General features: G+C 38.4%; 2 protein-coding genes across 6 annotated transcripts in view; both read right to left on the bottom strand.

Annotated features, from left to right (window-relative positions):
• Positions 1-2,769: 2,769 nt before the first annotated feature.
• Positions 2,770-18,588, bottom strand: BCAS2 (BCAS2 pre-mRNA processing factor). Its single transcript, XM_021002294.2, has 7 exons — positions 18,396-18,588; positions 16,623-16,715; positions 12,145-12,215; positions 10,520-10,681; positions 6,137-6,187; positions 4,230-4,310; positions 2,770-3,162 (listed from the first exon to the last, which is right to left on the bottom strand). Exons 1-7 carry the CDS (start codon positions 18,486-18,488, stop codon positions 3,036-3,038), a joined length of 678 nt encoding a protein of 225 aa, XP_020857953.1. The 5' UTR covers positions 18,489-18,588; the 3' UTR covers positions 2,770-3,035.
• A 1,788-nt stretch (positions 18,589-20,376) lies between these two features.
• Positions 20,377-24,368, bottom strand: part of DENND2C (DENN domain containing 2C) — an 85,722-nt gene continuing 81,730 nt past the window's right edge. For all 5 annotated transcript variants that reach the window (XM_021002251.2, XM_021002259.2, XM_021002264.2 and 2 more), the window contains 3 exons: positions 24,128-24,364; positions 22,862-22,948; positions 20,377-21,968 (listed from right to left, as the gene is read on the bottom strand). In XM_021002251.2, coding sequence (XP_020857910.1) covers positions 21,937-21,968; positions 22,862-22,948; positions 24,128-24,364 — 356 coding nt within the window. In that variant the 3' untranslated portion in view covers positions 20,377-21,936. The remainder of the gene's footprint in view (positions 21,969-22,861; positions 22,949-24,127; positions 24,365-24,368) is intronic.

Here is a 24,368-nt window from a genome sequence, read left to right as displayed (position 1 = left end):
CATTACAATAATTTGCCACAATTTATTCAGCCATCCCCCAGTTGATGGGTATCCCCTCAATTTTCAATTCTTTGCCACCACAAGAAGAGTTACTATAAATATTCTTGCACATATAGGTCCTTTTCTTTTTCTTTGATCTTTGGGAGTAAGGGTATTGCTGGGTCACAGGGTTTGTACAGGCCTTTGGGTAGTTCCAAAATGTTCTTTGGAATGTTTGGACCAGTTTACAATTCCACCAACAATGCATTAGCTTCTCGATTTTTCCAATTCCCCTCCAACATTTGTCATTTTCTTTTTTCTGTCCTGTTAGCCAATCTGATAGGTGTGAGATGGAAACTGAGAGTTGTTTTAATTTGCATTTCTGTAATCAATAGTGATCTAGAACATTTTTTAACATGACTACAGATAGCTTTGATTTCTATTTCTGAAAACTGCCTGTTCATATCCTTTGATGATTTATCAATTGGGGAATAACTTTTTATAAATTTGACTCAGTCCACTATATATTTGAGAGATGAGGCCTTTATCTGAGAAACTTGTTTAAAAAAAAAAATCCCACCCCCACCTTCCCAGTTTTCTGCTTTCTTGGCTACATTGGTTTTGTTTATACAAAACCTTTTTAATTTAATGTAATCAAAATTATCCATTTTACTTCCCTTGATCCTATCTCATTTGGTCATAAATTCTTCCCTTCTCCATAGATGACAGGTGAAATTTTCCATGCTCCCTTAAATTTCCCCCTAATCACCCTTTATGTCTAAAACATATACCCATTTTTATTTTATTTTGGTGTATGACATAAGATGTTGGTTTCAGCCAAACTGCTTTCCAGTCCTCCCAGCAATTTTTGTCAAATAGTGAGTTCTTTTCCCAAAAGCTTATATTTTGGGTTTATGAAACATTAGATCACTATGGTAATTTTCCACTGTGTATTATATACCTAATCTATTCCACTAACCTACCAATCTGTTTCTTAGCTAGTACCAGATTGTTTTGATTACTTTATTAATACCATTTTTTTTTCAATTCCCAAATATTCTGAACCTTTTATTCTTCCAGATGAATTCTATTATTTTTTCTAACTCTATTAAGTTTTTGGTAGTTTGGCATGGCACTGAATAATTAATTTAAATAGAATTGTTGTTTTTATTATATTGGCTCAGCCTACCCATGAGCAATTACTATTTCTCCAATTGTTAATGTCATTTCTATGAAAAGTTTTGTAATTGTGTTCATATAGTTCGTGTGTGTGTCTTGGCAGGTTGACTCCCAAGTATTTTATATTGTCTGCAGTTATTTTAAATGTAATTTCTTTAACTCTTCCTGTTTGAATCTGTTGGTAATATATAGAAATGCTGATGATTTATGTGGGCTTATTTTATATCCTGCAACTGTGCGGAAGTTAATTGTTTCAACTAGTTTGGTTGATTCTCTAGGATTATCTAAGTATACCATCATACCATCTGCAAAGAGTGATAGTTTCATTTCCTTACTTCCTATTCCAGCTCCTTCAATTTCTTTTTCTTTTCTTAGTGCTATAGCTAGCATTTCTAGTACAATATTGAATTATAGTGTTGACGATTGCTTCAATATTCGGAAGGCCTATAGCTTATCCTCTCCGCAGATAATGCTTTCTAATGGCTTTAGACAGAAATGCTTATCAAGGAAAGCTCAATTTATTCCTATTCTGTCTAGTGTTTTTAATAATGAATGCTGTATTTTGTCAAAAGCTTTTTCTCCATCTACTGAGTTCATCATATGATTTTTGTTATTGGTACTGTCAATTATGTTGATAGTTTTCATAATACTGAACCACTCCTACATTCCTGGCAGAAATCCTACCTGGTCATAGCGTATGATCTTTGTGATATATTGCTGTAATCTCCTTGGTGTTATTTACATTTTTTGCATCAATAATTCATTAGGGAAATTGGTCTATAGTTCTGTTTTTGCTCTTCCTAGTTTAGGTATCAAAACCTTTGTAAAAGGAATTTAGTAGGACTCTTGCTTTAGCTATTTTTCCAAATAGTAAAGTCATGGAATTAATTAGTCTTTAAATACTCGTCAGAATTCACTTGTGAATGCATTTGGTCTTGGGTATTTTTTCTTAGGGAGCTCTTTTATTGGCTTGTTCAATTTCTTTTTCTAAGAGATGGTGATTTAAATATTCTATTTCCTCTTATGTTAATCTGGGCAATTTATATATTCGTAAATATTCACCCATTTCACTGAGATTGTCAGATTTATTGGCATATAATTGGGCAAAATAGCTCCTAATAATTGCTTTAATTTCATCTTCATTGGTAATGCATTCACCCTTCTCATTTTTGATACTGGCAATTTGTCGTCATTGGTTTTTTTAATCAAATTAATCAATGGTTTGTTTTTTCATAAAACCAATTCCTAGTTCTATTACTTTCAATTTTTATTAATGTCTTCTTTGATTTTTAGGATTTCCAATTTGGTGTTTAATTGGGGATTTTTAATTTGTTCTTTTCCTCATTTTTTAAATTGCATGCCCAATTTATTAATCTGCTCTTTCTCTATTGATATAAGCGTTTATAGAGATATAAATTTTCCCCTAGGTACTGTTTTGGCTGTACCCCACAAAAGTTTGACGTTATCTCTGTTGTCATTATCTTTAATGAAATTGTTGATTTGAAATGTTTTTATTCCTTATCATCTTTATTGTAGGACAGGGGAGGAGTATGTATATTTAGAAATAATGTGATATAAAAACGAAAGGCATTATTAAAATTCTCTCTCAAGTTCAAGTTAATCAAAATTTTTTCAAGGTAAAAATTTATTTGTCAAGGAAATATACAAATAGAATTAAAATATAGTACAAAGAACCATCAATTCATGCATTCTGCACAGTTCCTAAGCTTCCATCTTACTCCTAAGCATTCAGCCAGGCTATTCAGATCATTATCACTCCCTCAGTAGGTTCTTACGATGATTTGAGGATCATTCCACTTCCTGATGCCTTAAGATGCCTAAGATGCACTTCTCTCCCTTCCCAAAAGTCGATTTTTTCAGAAATCCTGCTGGATGTTTTCTTTGTTTGCCTCCCCATGCTGCTGCTTGATTTGGAAGATTTCATTTTCTAACTGTACAATGGTCCGTTCAATCTCATAATTTTTACTGACGAGAGAGACCCAACTAGAAAATACAGGCAAGAGAAAAAAACAGCAGCATCAGGTTCAATGTTCTTTTAAGATTTTATGGTATACTCACAATGACAGGATAATACATTCAGAGCTGGAAGGGATCTTAGAGAGCACTGAATCCAACTCCTTATTTTACAAAGGAGAATACTGAGGCAAAGAGAGATTAAGCGACTTGACCAGGCTCACACAGCTATTAAGTAACTGAGGCAGGATTCAAATTCAAGTCCTCCTGACTCCCAAGTTCAGTGTTCTATCCTCTATGCCAACCAGAAGATAAAGAATAAAAGGCAATAAGGTTCTTTCTTGGAATATTCTGAAAAGGTAGAAAAGCTTTTTCAGGGGATGATATATAGGCACAGTATTATCCCAAAGCAGATGAACACTCAAAATACTTCCTAGTTCAATTACTCTATAACCTCTGAATTTACAATAGCACAGAGCCACTGAAAACAGATACATGGAGAATTTGGAACTCAAAGTTTTAAAAACAAATGTTAAAAACTGTCTTTACATGCAACTGGGATATAAGATATATAGGCAAAGGAGTACAGAACTCTATCCTGCCCTATAGGAAAATAGAAGGGGAAGGGAATAAGATTAGGGGGATGGTGGTGGGGGGTGATAGAAGGGAGGGCAGATTGGGAGAAGGGGTATTTAGAATATATGCCATCTTGGGGTGGGAGGAGGGGAGAGATGAGAAAATCTGGAACTCGAAATCTTGTGGATGTGAATGATGAAAACTAAAAATTAATTAATTCATTCATTTTTTTAAAAAAGGGAAAGAAAATGGATACACACTGATAGTGGACAAACGTTATGCTGACAGCACGATGAGAGTGGCAGGGGTCTTCCTTCCCCTTGGTCTACTGGCTACATTCCTTTCTCTGTCACTGCCTCCTAGCTTCCCCAAAGAGGGGCTGGGACAGGAGAGGCCCAGGGCCTCAAGATTGGCAAAGAACTCCTGAGATCAGCTGGGCCATCTCATTTAAGAACTGATTCAAAGGTTTAGCAAAACTTTGTGAGGGAGTTTGAGATAAAGATGAAATTTCAACTACTTACGTCGATTCCATTTCTCGTAATTTAGACCCAGCCGTGAGTTGCATGTTCTTCCTCTGCCAGTTTAAGTCCTGAATATGTTTTCTGTTAAAGAGAAATGCAAACACTTGGTTTTGCTTTTAGATACTAATTCTTCTATAGGATATTCAAGGCCCTATGCCAACGTATCTCGACAGCCTTTTTTTCACACAACTCTTTCAACAGTAAAATGGATTTGTGATAGCAACGGTCTGGATGTTCCCTTCAGTTCATCTATGCCTACTCATCCCATCCATCTCTTATTCAAGTCCTCCCATAAGTTTACTATGAAGTCATCCAATGTACTACAAAGTGCCAGGAAAACACTCAAGCTATCCACCTCCATCCCTCACCTTTGCCATCTGACCAACCCATCTTCTTTCTACTGCTGTTCTTCAAAGTTTCTCATTTTGTAGTTCCCCATGTTGCATCCTGCTCATATCCTTACAGGCTGTTGTGCTTTGTTTCAGAGCCATATAACAACATTAGTAGAATACTGATATATTTTTTTTAAAAAATAAGTCTTCTAATTTCCTGAAAGCAATTCAGCCCCTTAATTCTGGGCTCAACTCACTGTCCATCTATCCTATCTGTCCCACATATATGTAATGATGGACAAACTCCATAGTATAGGTTGTACATCGACCTCATGTCATAATTTAGGCAACAGATATGCTTCATCAACTTGATTTTTACTGTGTAGATGGTCAAGCCAACCCCTGCAGTGTTCCAAGGCTCAATGTAACCAGAACAATGTCATCCACAAACAGAACATCTGAAGAACCTCGCCATCTATAGAGAATCTCTCTCCAATCTAAATTCTGCTTTGGCTTTCTCCATTTACAGTGGCAATGTTGGCAAGCATATATTTCAGTTTTATACCTTGCCTCACATTTCTAAACAGAGGACCACTGAACAAGGTACTGCTGTATCTTTTAAGGAATACCAAATGATCTTTAAAAATATAAACAGAAGATTCATTTTGGGGAAAAAAAAGCCTTTTAAGGGCAGCATTTCGCTCTACCAAATAAAATTCTTTTAAAATAATAGATAAGCACTGTGGGCTCCTGTATACTCTACATCTTGTTTGTTGATTTTGTGATGATAAAGATATAGTCCACTATGGAATGTCAATTACAAAAGCCTATTACTGAATGATAAAATGGGGAGGGTATTGATGTGGGTGCCTGTGGAAATGATTCTAGGTAGCAGATATATATATATACACATACACATATGTGTGTATGTGTGTGGGAGGTGGGGGGTGGGAGGGTGCATTTGAGCAGAATAGTGATATGACCAGGAGGATTACCCTAGCCACAGCATATAGGACAGAAACAAACAGAAATTAAGAGTGGAAACTATCAAAACAGTTTTTTTTGTTGTTGTTCAGTCCTGTTTCTCTTTGTGACCTCATTTGGGGTTTTCTTGGCAAAGATACTGGAGTGGTTTGCCATTTCCTTCTCCAGCTTACTTTACACATAAGGAAACTGAGGCAAAAAGGGCTAAGTGGCTTGCCCAGGATCACACAGCTAGTAAGTGTCTGAGGCCAAATTTGAATTCGAGAAGATGAGTCTTCCTGACTCCAGGCCCAGCACTCTATCCACCCTGCCACCTATAGTCTAGGCAAAAATATTCTTTCTGTGTTATGGCTAAGAAAACCTCCTTTTGTTAACTGTTGAATGACCCTTAAGTATCTCATTTCATCCCAACACTGAACCTAAACTACAAGGGTGCCTCTAAAACTCAGTAAAGTAGAAAGGCTGGTTATATGATAAGACCTAGTAGAGCAAGGTGGGATATTTGGCATGGCTATCATCTTACAACACAATTCCCTGAAATACTGAAGGTAGTCTTAGATAAAAATGAAGCCAATGCAAGGAAAAAGTTACCTTAACTTTTGCAGCTCCTTCTGGGCTTGTTCAATCATATGAACTAGATTTCTCAAAGTGAAGAAAAACAAAATGGAAATAAAAAGATTAGGACACGGTAAAGCCTGGGTAATAGGTCATCAGTATACAAGTGAAACACAAAAGTTATATAAAACAGGCCAAGTGTTCATGCTTTTACACTGTTATATACATATCTATAAGCAAGAGTTATTAATTACCATGGTGAAGTTGTTTTTTAGACATTTGCAACCATTATGAATTGATTACTATATGCTGTCCATTATATATGTTGGAATATGGTACACTGCTTCCACATGAAGTTGGCAATATGGGCACTAACAGTTAGCAGCCAATAACACTGCAAGGAAATTGAACAGCACGGTGTCATGAAATTTTTACTGTTAGAGCAAATTAAACCAAATGAAAACACAACAGAATCTGTACAAATGTAGGTTATGCCGATTATTTTTAAGATGTAGCTAAATTATACGAACTCTGCAGAAATATGGGTACAGCACGATGGCTGCCGAGAACAAAAGGCAAATGAAGCCAAGATCTTCCACCAGCAAATAGATTAATACCCAATCATGTATTCAAAATACAGGTGACTGTGTTTGAGGCCTGGAATGGTCCTACAGTGGCACATTTCTTGGAAAGGTACAGTTGTAAGTACTTTCTAGTCTCACTTTTCTCAAAGCAATGTGAGGTCAACAATCTGGTTAAAAAGATATCATGCCCTAACAGAAGTTATTTTGCAACAAGACAATGCCTGCATAATAACAGCAGAGCTGAATTTTAAGACTGCGAAACAACCTAACATTCTGACAACCATCATAATGCAGTCCAGTGCTTATGTCTGATGTGCCTGATGTCACCTGTTAGCATTCCTATCAGGCCAAGTAAATAATATGGCAAAAAGAAATGCAAATTCTAGAATGATAACATTCAAAATAATACTGTTCTTTGTCAAAAACTTTTTTTTTCTGGTTGAATCAAGCAGAAAGTCATAAAATTGCAGAGATAGATGGAGGTCACTTCATGATGTGTAGTCTTAATAGTCCACCTTGCCCTCAGTTCATGATTACCATTTAAAAACCTCCAACAAATGGTTACCCAGCCTCTGCTGGAAAACTCCAAAGATATGTAACTAAATGTGACTCCACGGCAACTTATCTGGATGGCTATAATTATTAAGATTTTCTTTATAATTCATAGATTATTACACCTGGCATGGCAGGGACTTTAGAAGGTCTAGTCCAACCTCTCATTTTATGGCCCATATTTACCAAGTGACTTACCCAAAATCACACAACTAATTAGTGTCAGAACTGGGACTCACAAACAGCATGTGTTACTTTTAAGTACAGTGCTCTTTTCACTGGATCACAATCTTTATATTGAGTCAAAATGTACCTCCCTGGAATTTGCATTGCAGTAGCCTCATATTTGCCCTTTGGTGGCTAGGCAGAACAAATCTTCTAAAGAATAACCTTTTGAATATTTGAGAACAGTTTTTATGTTCCTTCTAAGTCTTCCTTTCTCTACCCCAAACACCCAGTTTCTTCAATCTATCCACATAATGAAATTTCCTGTCCCTCCACAATCCTTTCTTCCTATTTTGTACCATATTCTCCAATTTGCCAATGTTCCTCCTAAAATTTAGTGTACAGAACTGAATACGATATTTCAGATAAGGTCTGACTAGTAAAGAGTACGGTAGGATTATTATCTTATAGCACCTGGTTCTAAATCATTCCATCAAACCTGACCTCCTCAGCTAGTCAGTAAGCATCATGCCTAGACCTGAACAAAAAAAATTAATTTCCAGGAAAAATCTAATGAGATAGAGAGTTAATTACTCTGAAAAAAATAGTATGTGTTTCCATTTCTAGAATAAACAATTTTGGTTTAAAACTGTTTAATTTTTTGATTGCCATGCATGTATAAATTTAGCATAGAAGTTAACTTTCACTGTCTTTGTCAATTTTCACCAGTCCTTTAAGATATGAAAAATCTTGTCTAAATTTAAGCTACCCTGACCTCTCCCCTCTTGTCATAACTTCATTGAAAAGAAAAAGATCATCTGATGAGTATGCTCTCATTTAACCTCATCTCCACATCAAAACACTGCCTTATAATTTGTTCCCACATTTACCCCACCTCTTCCTTTTCAAAGCGAACAAGAAAGGCAATTTATGTTATATTGAAAATAGCACTGAAGCAACAGTTGGGAGACCAAGTCCCAACTGTGCTATGAAATATCTGCTGACAGCTAAGGCACTTAATTTTTCTGGGCTTTACTATTCTTCTCTTATAAAATGAAGGCTGGATAAATGATCTCCAAGGTCTTCAAATGAACTTGTTCAAAGTATACATTGTGCCTTGAGATGTTAGCTAATGATGGTATGGAAGCCATCACGATTTGCAAAGTATAATTTCATAAGCACAGCCAATGATGCACATCTTCCACTTAGATCTACCCACCTTTGTGAGGTATCTTTAATCATCTATGACAATCTTTAAAATCCAGGATCAAAATAAACTGAACTTAGAACCAAACCTCTGACTTGGAAGTGTTAAACCAAGATTTTTCACAAATAACTAAGCATATTCAATCTCACTGCTGTATCAAAAAAAAATTTTTAGTAGAAAAAAAGATTTTTACCAATATAAATGAAATCAGATAAAAATGAATTTTTAAATATTGCTTATTTCATATTTATCTTCTTTTAAAATGTTTAACAAGAAGACTCAAATTTGGAACAGCTACACAGGAATCTTAGCGGAGGGGGGCCACCTAAGAAACCATCAACCCATATTTGTGAGTAACCACCTCTCAACATCCCACAAGCACTGTCCTAGTTGCATGGCCATAACCTTTTGGTGTTACTTGAAAAGCATGCTAGCTGCTTTTCTGAAGCTTCGCCAACGCCTAATAAATGCTTTTTTGGATCTGAAGGCAGATACGCTCATGACTCTCAACAGCAGAAACCTAAGTATGAGTTAATTTACCTTCTCTGGGTCTCAGTTTCCTCATTTGCTAAATGAGGAGATTGGGCCTGATCTATTGGGTTCCTTCTAATTCTAAATCCTTTGATTCTTTCCTTGGCTTTCCTGACACCAGCTTCTCTTGGCTATTCTTTTACCTGACTACTCCTTCTCAGTCTCCTTTTATAATCATCTTTTACTTGCTAACCCCTAATCATGGGTATTCCTTAAGGCTCCTTCCTGGACTACCTTCTCTCTATATACTGCCCTTGGTGATCTCACTTATTCCCATGGGTTCAATTATTATTTCTATACAGATGACAACCAAGCCAATATTTTCAGTCTTGATTTCTATCCTGAATTCTAGTCGCAAGTTACCAACTTGCCTGGACATCTTCCTATAACTCAAATTCAATATATCCTCAATAGAACCCATTACTTCTCCCCCTCCATTAACACATCCTTCAACTCATTCAGTTTCCTAAACTCACTTTATCCTTACTTCTTCCCCTTCAATCATCCTTCAAGTCCAGTGGTCAAGTCTTGTCAATTTTAATCCCATATCTCTAAAATCCATCCCCTCCCCACCTTTGGACACAAAGGAACACTAGCCTAATTCCAAGCTTCATTACCCTTTGCCTGACCTGTTGTTAGTATCTAATCAGTATCCCCATTTCCAGTCTCTCCCCCCTCACTGGTCCGTAGATCATACAACTGTAAAAATAAAACCCAGCACAATGTCTCATACATGGTTGGAAGCTTAACAAACACTTATTGAATTTAAGTGATTTGATTATGAAACTTACCCATTTACCTAGCTTTTCAGTAATTAACTATGTTAAGTCTCCAAAAGTCCATTAACAAGCCCTTCCACCTTGATAAGGTGAACCAAATCACATGCTCTCTCTGTTGCCATGGTGTTTCAAGAAACTAGAGATACCTATATGCCATGATGAGGCCTTAAGAGGATTTTAACAGAGGACTTAATCCCAACTATAAGTGGGATATAGGTGGAAAAACTATATTAGCCCAAACCTCCTTAGAATTCCTGAACGCACTGACTACTGAAGGAGGCAAGGAAAAGGGTAAAGAAACAGATGACTGGAAGATCTAACAGATAGGCTCCTCTCATGGCAGTGTAAAGGGAAGGTTCATAAGGAAGAACAAAATGGGCTCAAAGAATGGTCTAGCAGCTTTCCATAGGGGCTGCCTCACTGTAAAGCAGGTCTCTGATGGAAGCAGACACCAGGGGTTAGAGAAGACATCTTAATCCATCTATATATAATAGCTCTTTTTATGCACAGTGCTCACCTGGTCTGCTAGTATTTAATTTCACTCTGAATTCTTTTCTATATTTTATAAACACCAAGCCAGGCTGAAGATGTTCTTACTTACTCATTATATACTTTCCAGGCATTGCAACCATGTTGTGACATCAACTCCAGGTTTTCAATACGCACTGCCTGATGCTCCAGTTGGGCCATTGAATTGTTTACACATTCCTGCCATGCAGTGATATCATTTTTCTGCCCAGAGGAGGGAGCTGGAAGTTCATATCTGAAATTACAGGGGAGGAAAATAATACTTAACCATCTTATAATAGTGACACAGAAGAGAGTGTTAGAGTGGGAATGAAAAAGACCCACATTCAAATCCTGCTTCTGATAATTAGTTTTATAATTCCGGGCAGGTCACTTAAGCTTTCTGATCCTCAATTTTCTCATCTGTAAAGCAGGGATAGTAGTAATAGCATCTGTCTCACATGACTGTCACGAGGATCAAATAAGAATGTATATAAAATGCTTTGTCAATCTTAAAAAACACTATTAAAACATGAGCTATTATTTTAAGACTAGAGAAGGATTAAAACAAGATGACAATTACTAAAACACTTTCTAATCCTAGACACTATTTTCTGCTTATGAATTGTGTTTAGAATGTTGTATTTTCTATTCCTTCCTCTTGCTACAGCTCTTTTTAGCATTAGGTCAAAAAAAAATCAATGTGGATGTCTTTTAAAGGCATAGCATATTATAATTATGCACTCAATTTCATTTAACTACTTTTACCAGATAGAGCTGAATCCTTAAGTTTAACCAAAGAATTTTACCAAAAACTATTAAATTCATGTGGAATTGTAGAAGAGGAACTTAGAACCAAGTTCTAATCACCACATTTCATTTAAAAAAAAAACTAAGACCTCTAAACATATAATATAGCATAATAACTATTGCAACCTTGCTTACCACTTAGAGAAAAGGCATCATTAAGAGATCTGTGGGTACCAAAAATAGCAACCTCATAATTTCAGCCTTTCCTCCTCCCCAGACCAGATAGGATTTGTCTCTTTTCCAGAAAATAGGAGTCCAGAAAGGAAGAGGGTAGTGAACAGATATACTCCCTACAATTCTACCATTTTGACCTAAAGTGGCAGTGTCAAAAAAGTATCTCCTACAACCAGCCCGCGAATTAGAGATGAGAGCTAAATATTTTGGATATGTGCTTAAATTCATCCTAATCAAGCCTCTCCCCCTCCTCAAACATCCTCATCATCCTCAATTACACAGAATTTAAACAGTACCTTCTCACAAATTATTCTGAATTAGACAACCCTACTGCCTAACCTCTAACATATGAGAATAAGAACTTAGATGGGAGTAAAGAAGAAATTTTACAGTATGTAGCACTCCTTAGGGAAGATAGCCCTGGGTGGGACACAAAAGTGAGTGGCATAAGGGAAGTAAGGGAGGTGGGAGTACATCAAAGACAAACTCTGCCTATTCAGCAATTTTACCCTAGGTCCTAGTGACTATTACCACCCCATGAATCATGCTATTGTATATAGTGTGGAACATGAAGGAGGGTATGCACAAGTTAAAACAATAATCACACTATAAAAAACATACATGTAAAACAATGTAATTAAAACCCAAGTTTCTGAGAACCTCTACATATTTCTCCAGAGAAACTTGAAAATGCACATTATTTTAACACAAACTAAACTCAGAAAAAGAACTTACCGTTTCATGCTAAGCAATTCAATTGGTTGTCGGGCAGCCAATCTTTCAAATTCATTTCTCATAATGTCAGTCTACAAATTGAGAAGAGAATTATTTTTAGAGGACAACTGCAGATTGGATTCAACAACTAAACCAAACATATATCAACAACAACAAAAAACTGGACCATTTATAATAAATACACTTTATCCATTCTCTTCTCTCATCCTAATCTGTTCCCTCCAGGAACAGGATAGGGAAGAGAGAGATAACTCCAATTCTAAATTCAGGTGATAAGAAATTTGTTGAGGATAGAGAGATAATAAAACCTTTGTATAACACCACTGTTCACCCTGAGAGGAAAAGATAAATCTTGCCATATGTGATAGGAGTAATAAGAGATGAATCTGGACATTAAATTTTAGCACTGTATGCCACATCCAGCCTGCTGTGCATTCCTGGCTATTATTGACATTGTAATATTTACAGAACGCTCCCAAGTTCTGCCTTTTGGGGTAAAAAGAACAGACAGCTTCCCTCTAAGGCAAACCTAGAGGAACTGCTCTGGCAATTCAGTCTTATTTAGCGTAATAAAAGCACACCCTGATGATGTTCATTTTTTTTTAAAAATTCAGGGTGTTCATTTCTTTCAAAATTGTCAAATCTGTAATAAAAAGGACTTATGTTTTCAAACCAATTAAAGTTACTTGGTACTCTTGAAAAGTCTAATGTCAATGATAGTCTCCAGATGTATATACGCTATTATTTACTGATGATCCTTTCATTTTAACACTGTCCTAAAGACATCTTAAATACATGTCCAAAACTGAACTCATTACCTTTCAACCAAAACTTTCCCCTCTTCCTAATCTCCCTAAACCACCATCACCCAGGCTCACTGGCAGGCATTACCCTCAACTCCTCACTCCCTTACCCTGCCTGTCCATTCTACCTTCATATCTCTCCCATATATTCCATTCTCTCTTTTGACACTATCACCATGGTGCAGGCCCTTATCACCTCTTGCCTATACTACTACAACAGCCTTCTGGTTGTTTTTCCTGACTTAAGTCTCTCCCCACCCCAGTCAATCTCCATTCTTATCAAAGTGATCTTCCTAAAGTACAGGTCTGACCATGTCATTCTCCTACTGAATAAAATTCAGTAGTTCCCTATTTTCTCCGGATCAAATATCAAGTCCTATTTGAAATCTTTCCTACTGTTCTTATACTTTACTCTCCTCCATTCAATCTACAATTCAGTTGACACTAGCCTCCTTGCTGATCTTCACATAAGATACTCATCTCCTGACTCTGGGCATTTTCACTGGTTGCTCATACCTGAAATGTTCCTCTATCTCTGCCTCTTGGCTTCCTTCAGCTCTCAGGTAAAATTCCACCTTCTGCAAGAAATCTCTCCTGGTCCTCCCTAATGTGTGCATGTGTGCATGTATATACGTGTGTACACACATACACACACACACTTATTTAGCGAGATGATGCCAGAGGAGTCTGGGTCATAAAGCTGACATACCATCTTCCCTGAGCTCTCATCAAATAAATCAATCATCTGAGCCTCATAAGGAAAAAACCTGCAAAATTAGGGTCTGGTTATTGACCCACTATGATTAACTCAAGAGTGCCATATTGCCTTGATGGGCATGAGGTGCTGGAAGTGGTAATGGGGAATTACCTTCCCTTTCAAGATTACCTTCAATCTACAGACATATCTTGCATGTAAATAGCCATTTTCATGTTGTCTCCTCTATTTGAGTGTGTGCTTCTTGGAAGCAGGGGCTGTCTTTACCTTTCTTTGTCTCTACTACACTTAGTATAATACCTGGCACATAGAAAGCACCTAATAAATGCTTGCTGACTGACTTCCCACTGACTCTTTTCTAACACCAGAGAACTCTTTCTTGAAACAAGCATGGTAAAGTAAGACTAATCAATACATTGGTCACGTCTCAAAATTTTTGCTTAACTCTTCTCCTCCAGTACAGCGCTTCTTAAACTGTGGGTCTCGACCCAGATGAAGTTGAAGAAGTGCTGAAGGGGTCTTGAGTGGAAAAAGTTTAAGAAGCCCTGCTCTAGTATAACAATATTCTGCTGAAAGGCATCATTTGAGCCTTATGTTATAACAGGTCACTACACTGATTAGAGTTCTAAAGTCTTTCAATGATGTTTTATTTTACATTACTGTGTTAATTATTTTCCTGGCACTGCTTACTTCCTTCTACGTCGATCAAGTAAATCTTTCCAAGTTTCTCAGAATTCTTCACATTCATCATTTCTTACAGCATAATAACATTGTTTTACATTCACATTCCATAACATGTTTAGCCACTCCTCAATTGATGGATTTGTTTCGAGTTCTTTGCTAGCATGAAAAGTGCTATTATAAATATTTTTGTGAATGAGATTTTTTCCCTCTATTTTTGATGTCCTTTAACTGCATATCTTTCCAACACTCTAGGTGAGAAAAGAAAAATTTCAATACAACATTCACTTATAGTAACATTTCACTTTATAAGCGCAAACAAACAAAAAGATTATCATAAATCCATGAACTCTGCCTAAAGAAAAGTTCACTGGGCCCTCAATAAGTGCTTTTTAATTCTTACTTTAGAAACAATCTAATAAACTTAATTACCTGAGTTCCCAGCCCATAGCAGATAAGAAAGAAAAATCTATGAAGGTGGGGCTGTTGGAATCAGGAACACTAACAGCAGCAAGAAGGGACAACAAGGGAGGAAACAGAATCAGGAAAAGCAGATACAAAATACAAGCAGATAGCCTCTTGGTGCCACAGTAGAATGATTTTCATAATCATAAGTCATAAGACATCAAGAAAAAGTTAAAGTATGGTAACCAAACTTTTATAAAGGTAGGAAAGCATATGTTAGTTAAAGATTTCCATTAAAATAAAAAGTTAGCACTTTAGAGAAAGATTCCGTTATATAGAAGCCTTTTCACTGCACTAAACCTGCTCTCTCCAGTTAGCAATGATATCATAACTTCCAAATTCAATAGATTTTTCTTGGGGAAGCTAGGTGGTGCAGTGGATAGAGCACCAGCCCTGGAGTCAGGAGGACCTGAGTTCAAATCTGGCCTTAGACACATAATACGCACAAGCTGTGTGACCCTGGACCAGTCACTTAACCCCATTGCTTAGGCACCCCCCCCCAAAAATAGATTTTTCTCAATCCTAATCATTTAGTCATTGTATCTCCAGTTCCTAGCATAGTGCCTTGCATATTGTAATACTTAATAAATGCTTGTTAAAGACATCTTTAAAATGGCATTAAAGAAGGAAAGAAAAAAAATCCTTCACAATTTTGGATGAGGGAAAAATCTTTAATTAAACAAGGGACAGAGATGAAGAAGATAAAATGGCCAATTATGATTGCATACATTAAATGCCAGATATCAAATGCAGAAATACAAGCTGTAACAACCACATGAAAAAACAAAACAAAACAAAACGCTCCAAAACAGTAATAAGAGAAATGCAAATTAAAACACCTCAGACCCATTAGGTTGACAAAGCTGAGAAAATGTCAATTAGTCATTGAAAGAGCTGTGAGACAACAATCACACGAATGCACTGCTGGTGAAGGTGTCTAATGGTCCAACTTGAAAAGTGCCTCAGAGATCACTAAACTCTGCATACCCTTTGACCTAGCAATACCCCTATTGGATAGGTATGTACATATATATGTATGTATGTACGTATGTATGTGTGTGTGTAGTACTAAAGAGGTCAAAGACAGAACTAAGCAACATCTACATACAAAATATTGATAAAAGCACTTTTTGTTGTAAACAAAGTGTGCGTCCCCTAACTGGGGGATGGCTGAACAAATCATAGCATGTGAATATATTACCGTACTGCAAGAAATGACAAAAGGGACAATTTTGGAGAAACTTAAGATGACTTGTATAAACTCATGCAGACTAAACTAAACAGAAACAGGGGACAATTTACCCAGTGACCACAATACCATAAAATTAAACAACTTTGAAATACTTCAGAACCTAGTAGACTGATAAGGAAACATGCTTCCCACCTTTTCACAGAAAGTTGATGGATTAGAGATGTGGAATGAAATACATTTTCAAGCATGACCAATGTGTTTATTTGTTTTTCCTAAGTCATTAATTTCTTACAAAGGAGGACTTCTATTAGAGCAGGAAGAATTGGTGGCTAGTGATTCAAGTTTCTATTTTGGTAACTGTTGATAAGAGAGACCTGAATACCAAACATACTCTTTTGTGCTATGCCCTCGGATGTCTATTCTTTTCTTTATGTTCTGTCTTCATGATATTTACAAACAGTTTCTGAAGTTCTGATCTTTGTGAAATCAACCATAAATGCCATACTCAGTTTTATTAGCTGAAATCCACAAGTTACAACAATGATCAGCAAGAAGAAAGTGGGTTTCTATCCTGTGCTCCCTAGCACTTTTCTAAACAGTAAGGCAAAAAGTCCACCCCCACCTCAAAGGCCGAGTAATCCGGAGCAGGCAGGTAACTCAGATAGTTCTTGGTTGGCCGGTATCGACGAGTTTCCTCCTCCACCAAGGCAGCAGCCTAAGAAAAATGGGGAAAATCTCAGGGGAGTTTATGTAGGGGGTAGAAGGAGGCAGAGAGAAAGAGAGGTGGAGAAAATGAAGAAAAGAGATGGCAAGTGTTTCTAGAGAAATTATTTCAAAATAATTCTGCAGTAGATCAAATCATCTGTTATTTAATATCTGTGTAGCTGTTAAAGCTCTTTTCTGACCATGTCACTTGCCTACTCAAATACTGATGGCTGTCCACTGTTTTTAGGCCCAACCACAAATTCCTTTGTTTAGATTTCAAAACCCTGCAGAATCGAGCCCTAGCCTGCCCCTTCAGCCCCAGCACACAGTACTCTCTTCTCACATTCTGTGGTCCAGGCAATGGCCTTCTCATTCCATTTCCTCTCTCTGAGTGTCACCTTCGGCTGGAAAACATTTGCTCCTTTGCCTCTTAGAATCCCTTTTTTCCCTCAATATACTCAGCTTAAACCCCACCTTTCTACAGGAATCCATTCCACCATTCTTGGTGCTCTTCTTTAAAAAAAAAAAAGCCTTCTAGCCTGCCTTCCTTTTCCTACACTGAGCAGGAATAGATTCTACCTAAACTTGGGATTTCATTAGTATGGGGTTCCTGGGTAAGGAAACTCCCTCAACCAAATGAAGCTCCACACTTTCTCTGCAATTTAGAATACTAGAGTTGACCTAGAGCACTGAATAGTTAAGCAAATGGTCCAGGACCACACACCTGCTATGTGTCAAAAGCAGAACTTGAACCCAGGTCTTCCTGGTCATCTTTCTAAGTCAAGCTACCTCTTAGTAGGCAAGCTGGGACATAACAGGTGCTTAAAAATACCAATTTGCCCACTGGTCAAAGATCAAAGTTCTGTCTGATTGGATCTCAGAATGTATGTTGAGGAAAAATACAACATAACTCTGGAATGGTGGAGTAACGCCAAGTTTTAGGAAGGGTATTAAATCAAGGCAAATCAAAAAGTATTAAGCACCTTCTATGTGCCAGGCACCGTGTCAAATGCTGGGGATGCAAAGAAAGGCAAAAAAAATTAGTCCCTGTTTTCAATCTAGTCTAATTAGGGAGACAGCACAAACAAGTATGTTTGCATATATACAACATAAACTTATACGAATTTATATATAATTTACATTGTGTATAATTACAGGATAAATGGGAGATTTAATCTAAGAGGGAAGGACCTGGAAAGGCTTCTATTTTAACTGGGTCCTGTAGAAGTCGGAGAAACCAAGAGATGGAGATGAAGACTGAATTACAGGTACGGAAACAGCCCGTAAAAATGCACGGAGCGTCTAGGGAGAGAACAGCAAGAGAATCGGCACCGTAGCTTTCAGGGGTACCCTGCATATCTGCGAGGAGAGAAGTAACAAAAACAGATTTGGAGCCGGAAGAGGCTTTCAGCGATCCAACCCCTTCACGTAGCCAATAAGAAAGTTCCGGGGGCGTGAGAGGGCGGGGCGGAGAGGGTGGGGTGGGGAAGGTGCCCGAGGAGAGGGGCGGACTCGGAGCGGGGGCGGGGCGAGCGGAGGGGGACAGGCCTCGCCTGCCCGGAAACTGAAGCGAAGCCAGGGAGGAAGGGGGCGGGCGGGAGCGATCGTGAGGCGGAGCCTACAGGACTTTGTAAATGTGAGGGAACGAAGTGGGGTTGGCGGGAAGGTTGGACGGCCGTCCCGTACTCACCGCCTCCCGCACGCCAGGCGCTTCGTAACCCTGATCGAAGTACGGCAGGGCGTCCACCACCGCCTCGCCAGCCACGAGCCCGGTACCCGCCATCCTGTGGCCTCAGCCTCTCGCGGCGCACGCCTCCAGGCTGAGCCGTTGGCGCCTGCGTCTGCGCGCCGAGGGAGTCGCCGGTCGTACGCGTGCGCAGCTCCCTCGCGCGTGCTCAGATGCATTTGCTGAGTAACTGGGGTTGACATTTTGCCAGGAATTTCCCCCCCTCGCTTTTTAGGCCCGACTTTCCCAGGCGCGTGTGAGGGGATGATATGAATTCTTCAAATCTCTTTAATGCGACGTCTCCACTGAAAGCGAGTCGGAGACTTAAAAAGGAAGCCCCGCCCCTTCTGCGAGCGCGAACCACGTGATTCTAGGAGTCTTTTCCCAGCATGCTCCGCGAGAAGCGGGAATGCGTTGGGGTCAGAGGTCAAAACTGCCTCAACTGAGTCTTCTCAATCCCTTCTCCGTCTTAGTAACTATTTATTTCTTTCCCCCTGTCTTCCCAAGCACCTGCTAAAATGACTGCAGCGGCAGCAGGTTTGTAGTAAATTCTTTCTATGGTCGCAGCCCCAGAGAGCGGGGCCATCTCGCGGGGAGCCCCGTTGGATTTAGTGTCGCTTTACCAAGCCCGTGTTTCTGCCTCCGGGCATTTAAATCCCCTCTTGTATCTTATTTGTCTCGTGTAGACGTTGCCTGGGCAGGATGAGGGGGTGGGGGTAGGGAGAGAGACCCTACCTTCAGGGCTTAGTTGTAGCTTAAAGGGACTTGGCTCCTCGTGGCCAAATGAAGTTGTAGAGGAAACGGCTGGAAAGAATCAGTGATCTCTAGTCCTCATTTTTATAGGCTGGGATTGAGGTTCGGTGTGGGCTTTTTTTTTTTAAGTAGTCATATTTTAACATAATTTTTAAAAATTTTGAGTTGCCAGTTCCCTCTCCAGTCCCTCACCCAGCCATTAAGAAGCAAACAATATTATGTCAATTATGCATGTGAAGTCATGCAAAACATTTCCATGTTGCAAAGAAAAAAGTAAAAATAAATGAAAAAAGTATGCTTTAGTCTGCACGCAAGAGTTCATCAGTTCTCTGGATGTAGATGGCATTTTTTTTTCTGGAATCCTTTGGAATTGAGAGACTTCTATGGTTAAGCATGTAATGTTGAAGGAAACAAAATAATCTTGTTATCAGTTTGATAGAATTCTGACCCCATTTTGCTGCAGATTAAATAACAAAATTCCTCCTCACTTAACAAAACGAGACTCAACCAAGCTGAATATGCGAAGCCATGTTGTGCACAGCACCCTTTAGGTTCACAGGACTCTACGGATATTGCATCCAACAATTCCTATAGAGGCTATTCATTCATACTTTCATAGTTTGAGGAATCTATTTGACCTCCAGTCTTTCAGACCTTCTAGTGGGCACTCAAGAAACACAGGCTGAGAATTTTCCTCCCACTGTAAGTGGTAGAGCCAAAAAAGTCAAAGCCAGAGGTGCCTTCAGATCCAGTTCCCTTTCTGCCATACAACATTTAAAAGGGTATTCATTCAACATTGTGCCAACTGTGTAGAACATGGTTCTGGGCTCCAGGTGAGAAGAGGGCAGTGCGACATAGTGTTCCAGTGTAAGGCAGGAAATGATACTTGAAGGAAGGATACACGCTCTGTGGAGGAGTCTGTGTTAGACATAGTGGAAAGAATGCTGGGCTTGAAGCAAGAGATCCTGGGTTTGAACTTTGCCTTTGCTCTACCTGTGTGTTTAAAACTCAACTTCCTCATTCATAGAATGAGGAAATTAGACTAACTGAGCTGAGTTTTTTTTCCACTCCAAAAGCTATGATCTTATAACTAGGCTCCAGACATTCCTTGGCACAAGTACTTTGTATGTGAATAAAGTAAAACACTTCCCAACAGCATGTGATTTTTATTCCATTCAAAGAAAAAATAATCTGACTTTTTAAATGTTTTTATTCTTTGAAACATTATAAAATCTGTAAACAACTTTTTGTACAAATCTTGAGCAATTCTGCTGTCACAGACATACCCATGATCCATACTACTTTACAAAAATACAATAGTCCAAGGAATCATCCTCAGTTTATAGGCGTACAGTTGGACCCCATCCCTGAGGCAAGGGGTCTCCTCACAGAGGGACTAACGGGACCCAGCCTGCTTTATTTAACTTAGTTTATTTCTTCCCCCACCTTCACACCCACCATTTTATTAATACTCCATTTTCCCATCAGAGATCCCTTTGGGAATAGATGGGGGTGAAGTTCTAGAAGGGAACAACTAGACAGATGTTCAATCTAACAGGGGCCCTGTTGGGATAAGATACTTACTATACACTTTAAAACAGATACAGGGCTAGCTTTCCTCTCTAAGCCCAGATTATAGGAATTTATGTTACACAGCATCAGCCATTGAACGTTTTCTGCTTCAGATTTATACAGGTAGAACTACCTGGTTAGGCTGTGAAGGCAGATCCTAATTTGCCAGAAAAACAAAACAACCAACACAAGCTCTTTGCTTGTGAGAATAGCAATAAAATTTATTCTAACAGACTAAGATTTTCTTAAGTTTGAATAAATATGTTTGTGCCGGTTAAATATATCCATCTTGGGTGGAGATTCCGGAGTCTGAAAATTAAACATATTGCTACTAAATGCTACTGATCAGTCCCTCTGTCCAAAGACTAGCACTGCTTTGGGTACCAAGGGTCCAGGTAGGTCAGTGGTATGACCCTGGAATGAGGTTACGTTCTCATGAGGTTCAGCTCTTCCATAGCAAAAAGCACAAGGTTTAAAGAGAAGCCCAAATTTTGTGTCATTCTGCTGGGTACAGAGTCCCTTGTCCTGAGGGCTAGAAAGTGGCGCTGGTTCATTTTAGTTTGATAGGAAACATCTCTAATAACCATAATCTCATGGGACTGAATACCCTTGTGTCTGGAGGAATGGACTGTAAGATGCCTATCCTATAAGTAAAAAGTGTTGAAAAGTAGGACTTTACCCACCTGAGTGGGGTCCCACAAAAAAGAACATCAGGAAAAAACATGAAGATAATATTTAGCTTGGGCCAATCATCCCAACATAGTAAAGCTGCCGTAGAACTCAGTTAAGGACGTTTTCCCACCTTTCCCACTTACCCTAAAATTTAGCATGATTCTCATGCTCACCTAATGTGTTCATTTTAACTGAACGTTAACAAGACTTTCTTGAGAAAAGCAAATTCCCCATAGTCCAAGCACCAGAGAATGAGCCTAAATATTAAGAAGCAGAATTGTTTTCTTTCCCAAAAAATTGGATATAAAATAAAGACTACAATGGTTTCAGACTGCCCTCAACAATTCTGTAGATTCCTAAGCCAGTATCTGGGTAAAATCCTCAGACTGACTGCCTCCTCGAATCTTCTAAGCTTTTCCAAGGATTCTATCGAATCCTAGTCAGTACATCCTGGCACCTGGACCTGGATAGCATTTCTGTTCCATTTTAGGTATAGAAACTCAGGTTTTCATTTCTTCTGCAGAAACTTCATTTTATTTCCTAAAGGGAGAAGTAAGCATAGCATACTCTTAAATCATTCATTTATATTCACTATACGTTATAAGGCTAATATTTTATTCACTGTTACTCAGCTCTGCCAAGTCCAGAGGTAAATTTATCTGTAAGTCTGTCAGTTGATCTGTATTCTTAGAACACAAATTCCAACATTTACCCAACTAAAGCACAGAATCACCATTTTAGGCCTGAAAGATCCTTGTAAATTCAAAGATTCTTACCCTGGGTCAGTGAAATTATTTTTCAAAATATTTACATAACTTTTTTTTGGTAAAAAGCTATACATAATTGTTTTCTTTTGTAATTTTATGCATTTAAAAACATTCTGAAAAGGGGTCCATAGGTTTCACCAGATTGCCAAAGGTGTCCATGACGAAAAGGTTAACAACCCCTGCTTTAGAAGGGAAGGGGGAAGGGAACAAGCATTTATAGTGCCTACTATGTGCCAGGCACTGTGCTAAACTCTTTGATCTCTTTAGATTATCTAGTGTGTTCCTTTGTTTTATAAAGGAAACCAAGGCCCAAAGAAGTTCAGTAACTTAAAGTATGTCTAATTAGTACAGAGTAGAATTAGCGACATATATTCCAAAGCCAAAAAAAAATTATTTTGGGGGGGGAAGGGATAGGGTGGTTTGGTATGTTGGTTTGTCAATTCCACATATGTTATTCCCTAGATGGAGATAATTAAGAATTGACTATGAGCAACTAGGAATCTGAAAATAATATTTAGATCTGGAGACTAAGCTAAGATTCCTCTAGAAGCAAGAATTCCTATTCTGTGCTAAGTCCCTTCTGTACTCATGTGTTAATCTTTTGATTTGTAAGATAGAGCAAGAGTAGCTGTCTGGAAAAAAAAACAAAAAAAACAAACAACTCACCAAGACTTCGAAGAATCTTGTTCACCCCACTGGGTTCATACTCTGGAATTGCTTCCAAGTACTGAAAGGCCCGGACTTCAAACAGGCCTATGAGGGAATTTCATACTGTTGAAATCAACTTACATCCAAATACTGACCTACTGCAAGAGAACTTAATTACTTTTCTTTGGACAAGCTAGATAATTAAAAATCAGGCCTCCCCCTAGAGCCAAATGAACCTCATAACATAAAGCCTCATTTTTGGGCTAATGCAAGAATTAGCCATGGGCTTCTCTACTACTCTGGTTTGAATATTTTCCTGTTTCATGAAGAGCTGTGCCAAAAAGTTTAATCAATTTTCTAGTAATGGATCTTACTCTACTTCACTAGGCTGGTCCTTAGAGCTGTGCAGTTTATCAATGACCCAGCTACGTTAAAAGCGTTGCAGTAGGATCTGCTAGGGATTCGAGTCTGCTGGCATACCCTTCGAGAACCCTGAATCAATTCCATGCCATGATAGTGTACTGTATAGGACATTCGATGAATATATGTCTCTGTAGAAGACTTACAAGAAAACATGGACAAAAATCACACAGGATAGAAAGGGTTTGTTGGTGGAAGGAATACCCTTATTGTAATATTTTTTAAAATAGTGATTTCATCAGTGTAGATCTTCCTTTCACCAACACAAGATTACAAGTCCACCACACTTAATAAATGGTCTTCAGGAGTTGTGACCAAAAGAATTAATCATCTCGTAACCAGTATTGGAGAGGTAATGAGCCATGGGGACAGGTAGGTGGTACAGTGGATAAGAGTGTTGGGCCTGGAGTCGGGAAGACTTTTCCTGAATTCAAATCTGGCCTTAGACACTTACTAGCTGTATGACCCTGGGCAAGTCACTTAACCCTGTTTGTCCCAGTTTTCTTGTCTATAAAATGAGCTGGAGAAGAAAATGGCAAAGTACTCTAGTATCTTTGCCAAGAAAACCCCAAATGGGGTCAACAAAGAGTCAGACATGACTGAAACAATTAAATAACAATGATAACAATGAGCCTCTCTAAACTCAGCTAGACTAAATATAAATATAGACCAACATATTTACAGTACTTTGCTAGGCCTGTATTCAAAACCCTTTAAGTATGCCACAATAAGCCATTAGAATAAGACTTTAGTGGAGGAAAGAAGGATCCATGTTAATAAAATCATGGATTTTTCCAAGTATTTTTCAAGCTTATCGAGTACTTCAAATAGACTAAGAAAGGGACTTTGTATGTAGAGGCTAACCTTTAACCCCACTCTTCCGAAGTTCTCTGTCCTGGATAAAGCCAGCAAACATTTGTGTCTCCATGAACAGATCCAGGAAGTGACGAACACTACGAGAGGTATGAGACTTTCGGAATGGCTCCCTCTGGAATACACGTTCTCCACGTTCTGTCACAGTCATGTTCAAAGAATAATGTCCCACCAGCTCCACAAAGAATCTGACAAAAGCTTCAGATACCAGGGTGTTGAGTGTCACATCTAT

This window comes from Phascolarctos cinereus, unplaced genomic scaffold (genome assembly GCF_003287225.1).
Source record: "Phascolarctos cinereus isolate Bilbo 61053 unplaced genomic scaffold, phaCin_HiC Scaffold_5;HRSCAF=322, whole genome shotgun sequence".
Classification (NCBI taxonomy): domain Eukaryota; kingdom Metazoa; phylum Chordata; class Mammalia; order Diprotodontia; family Phascolarctidae; genus Phascolarctos; species Phascolarctos cinereus.
Note: the sequence above shows the minus strand (reverse complement) of the source record. Positions and strands in the feature narration are given on the sequence as shown.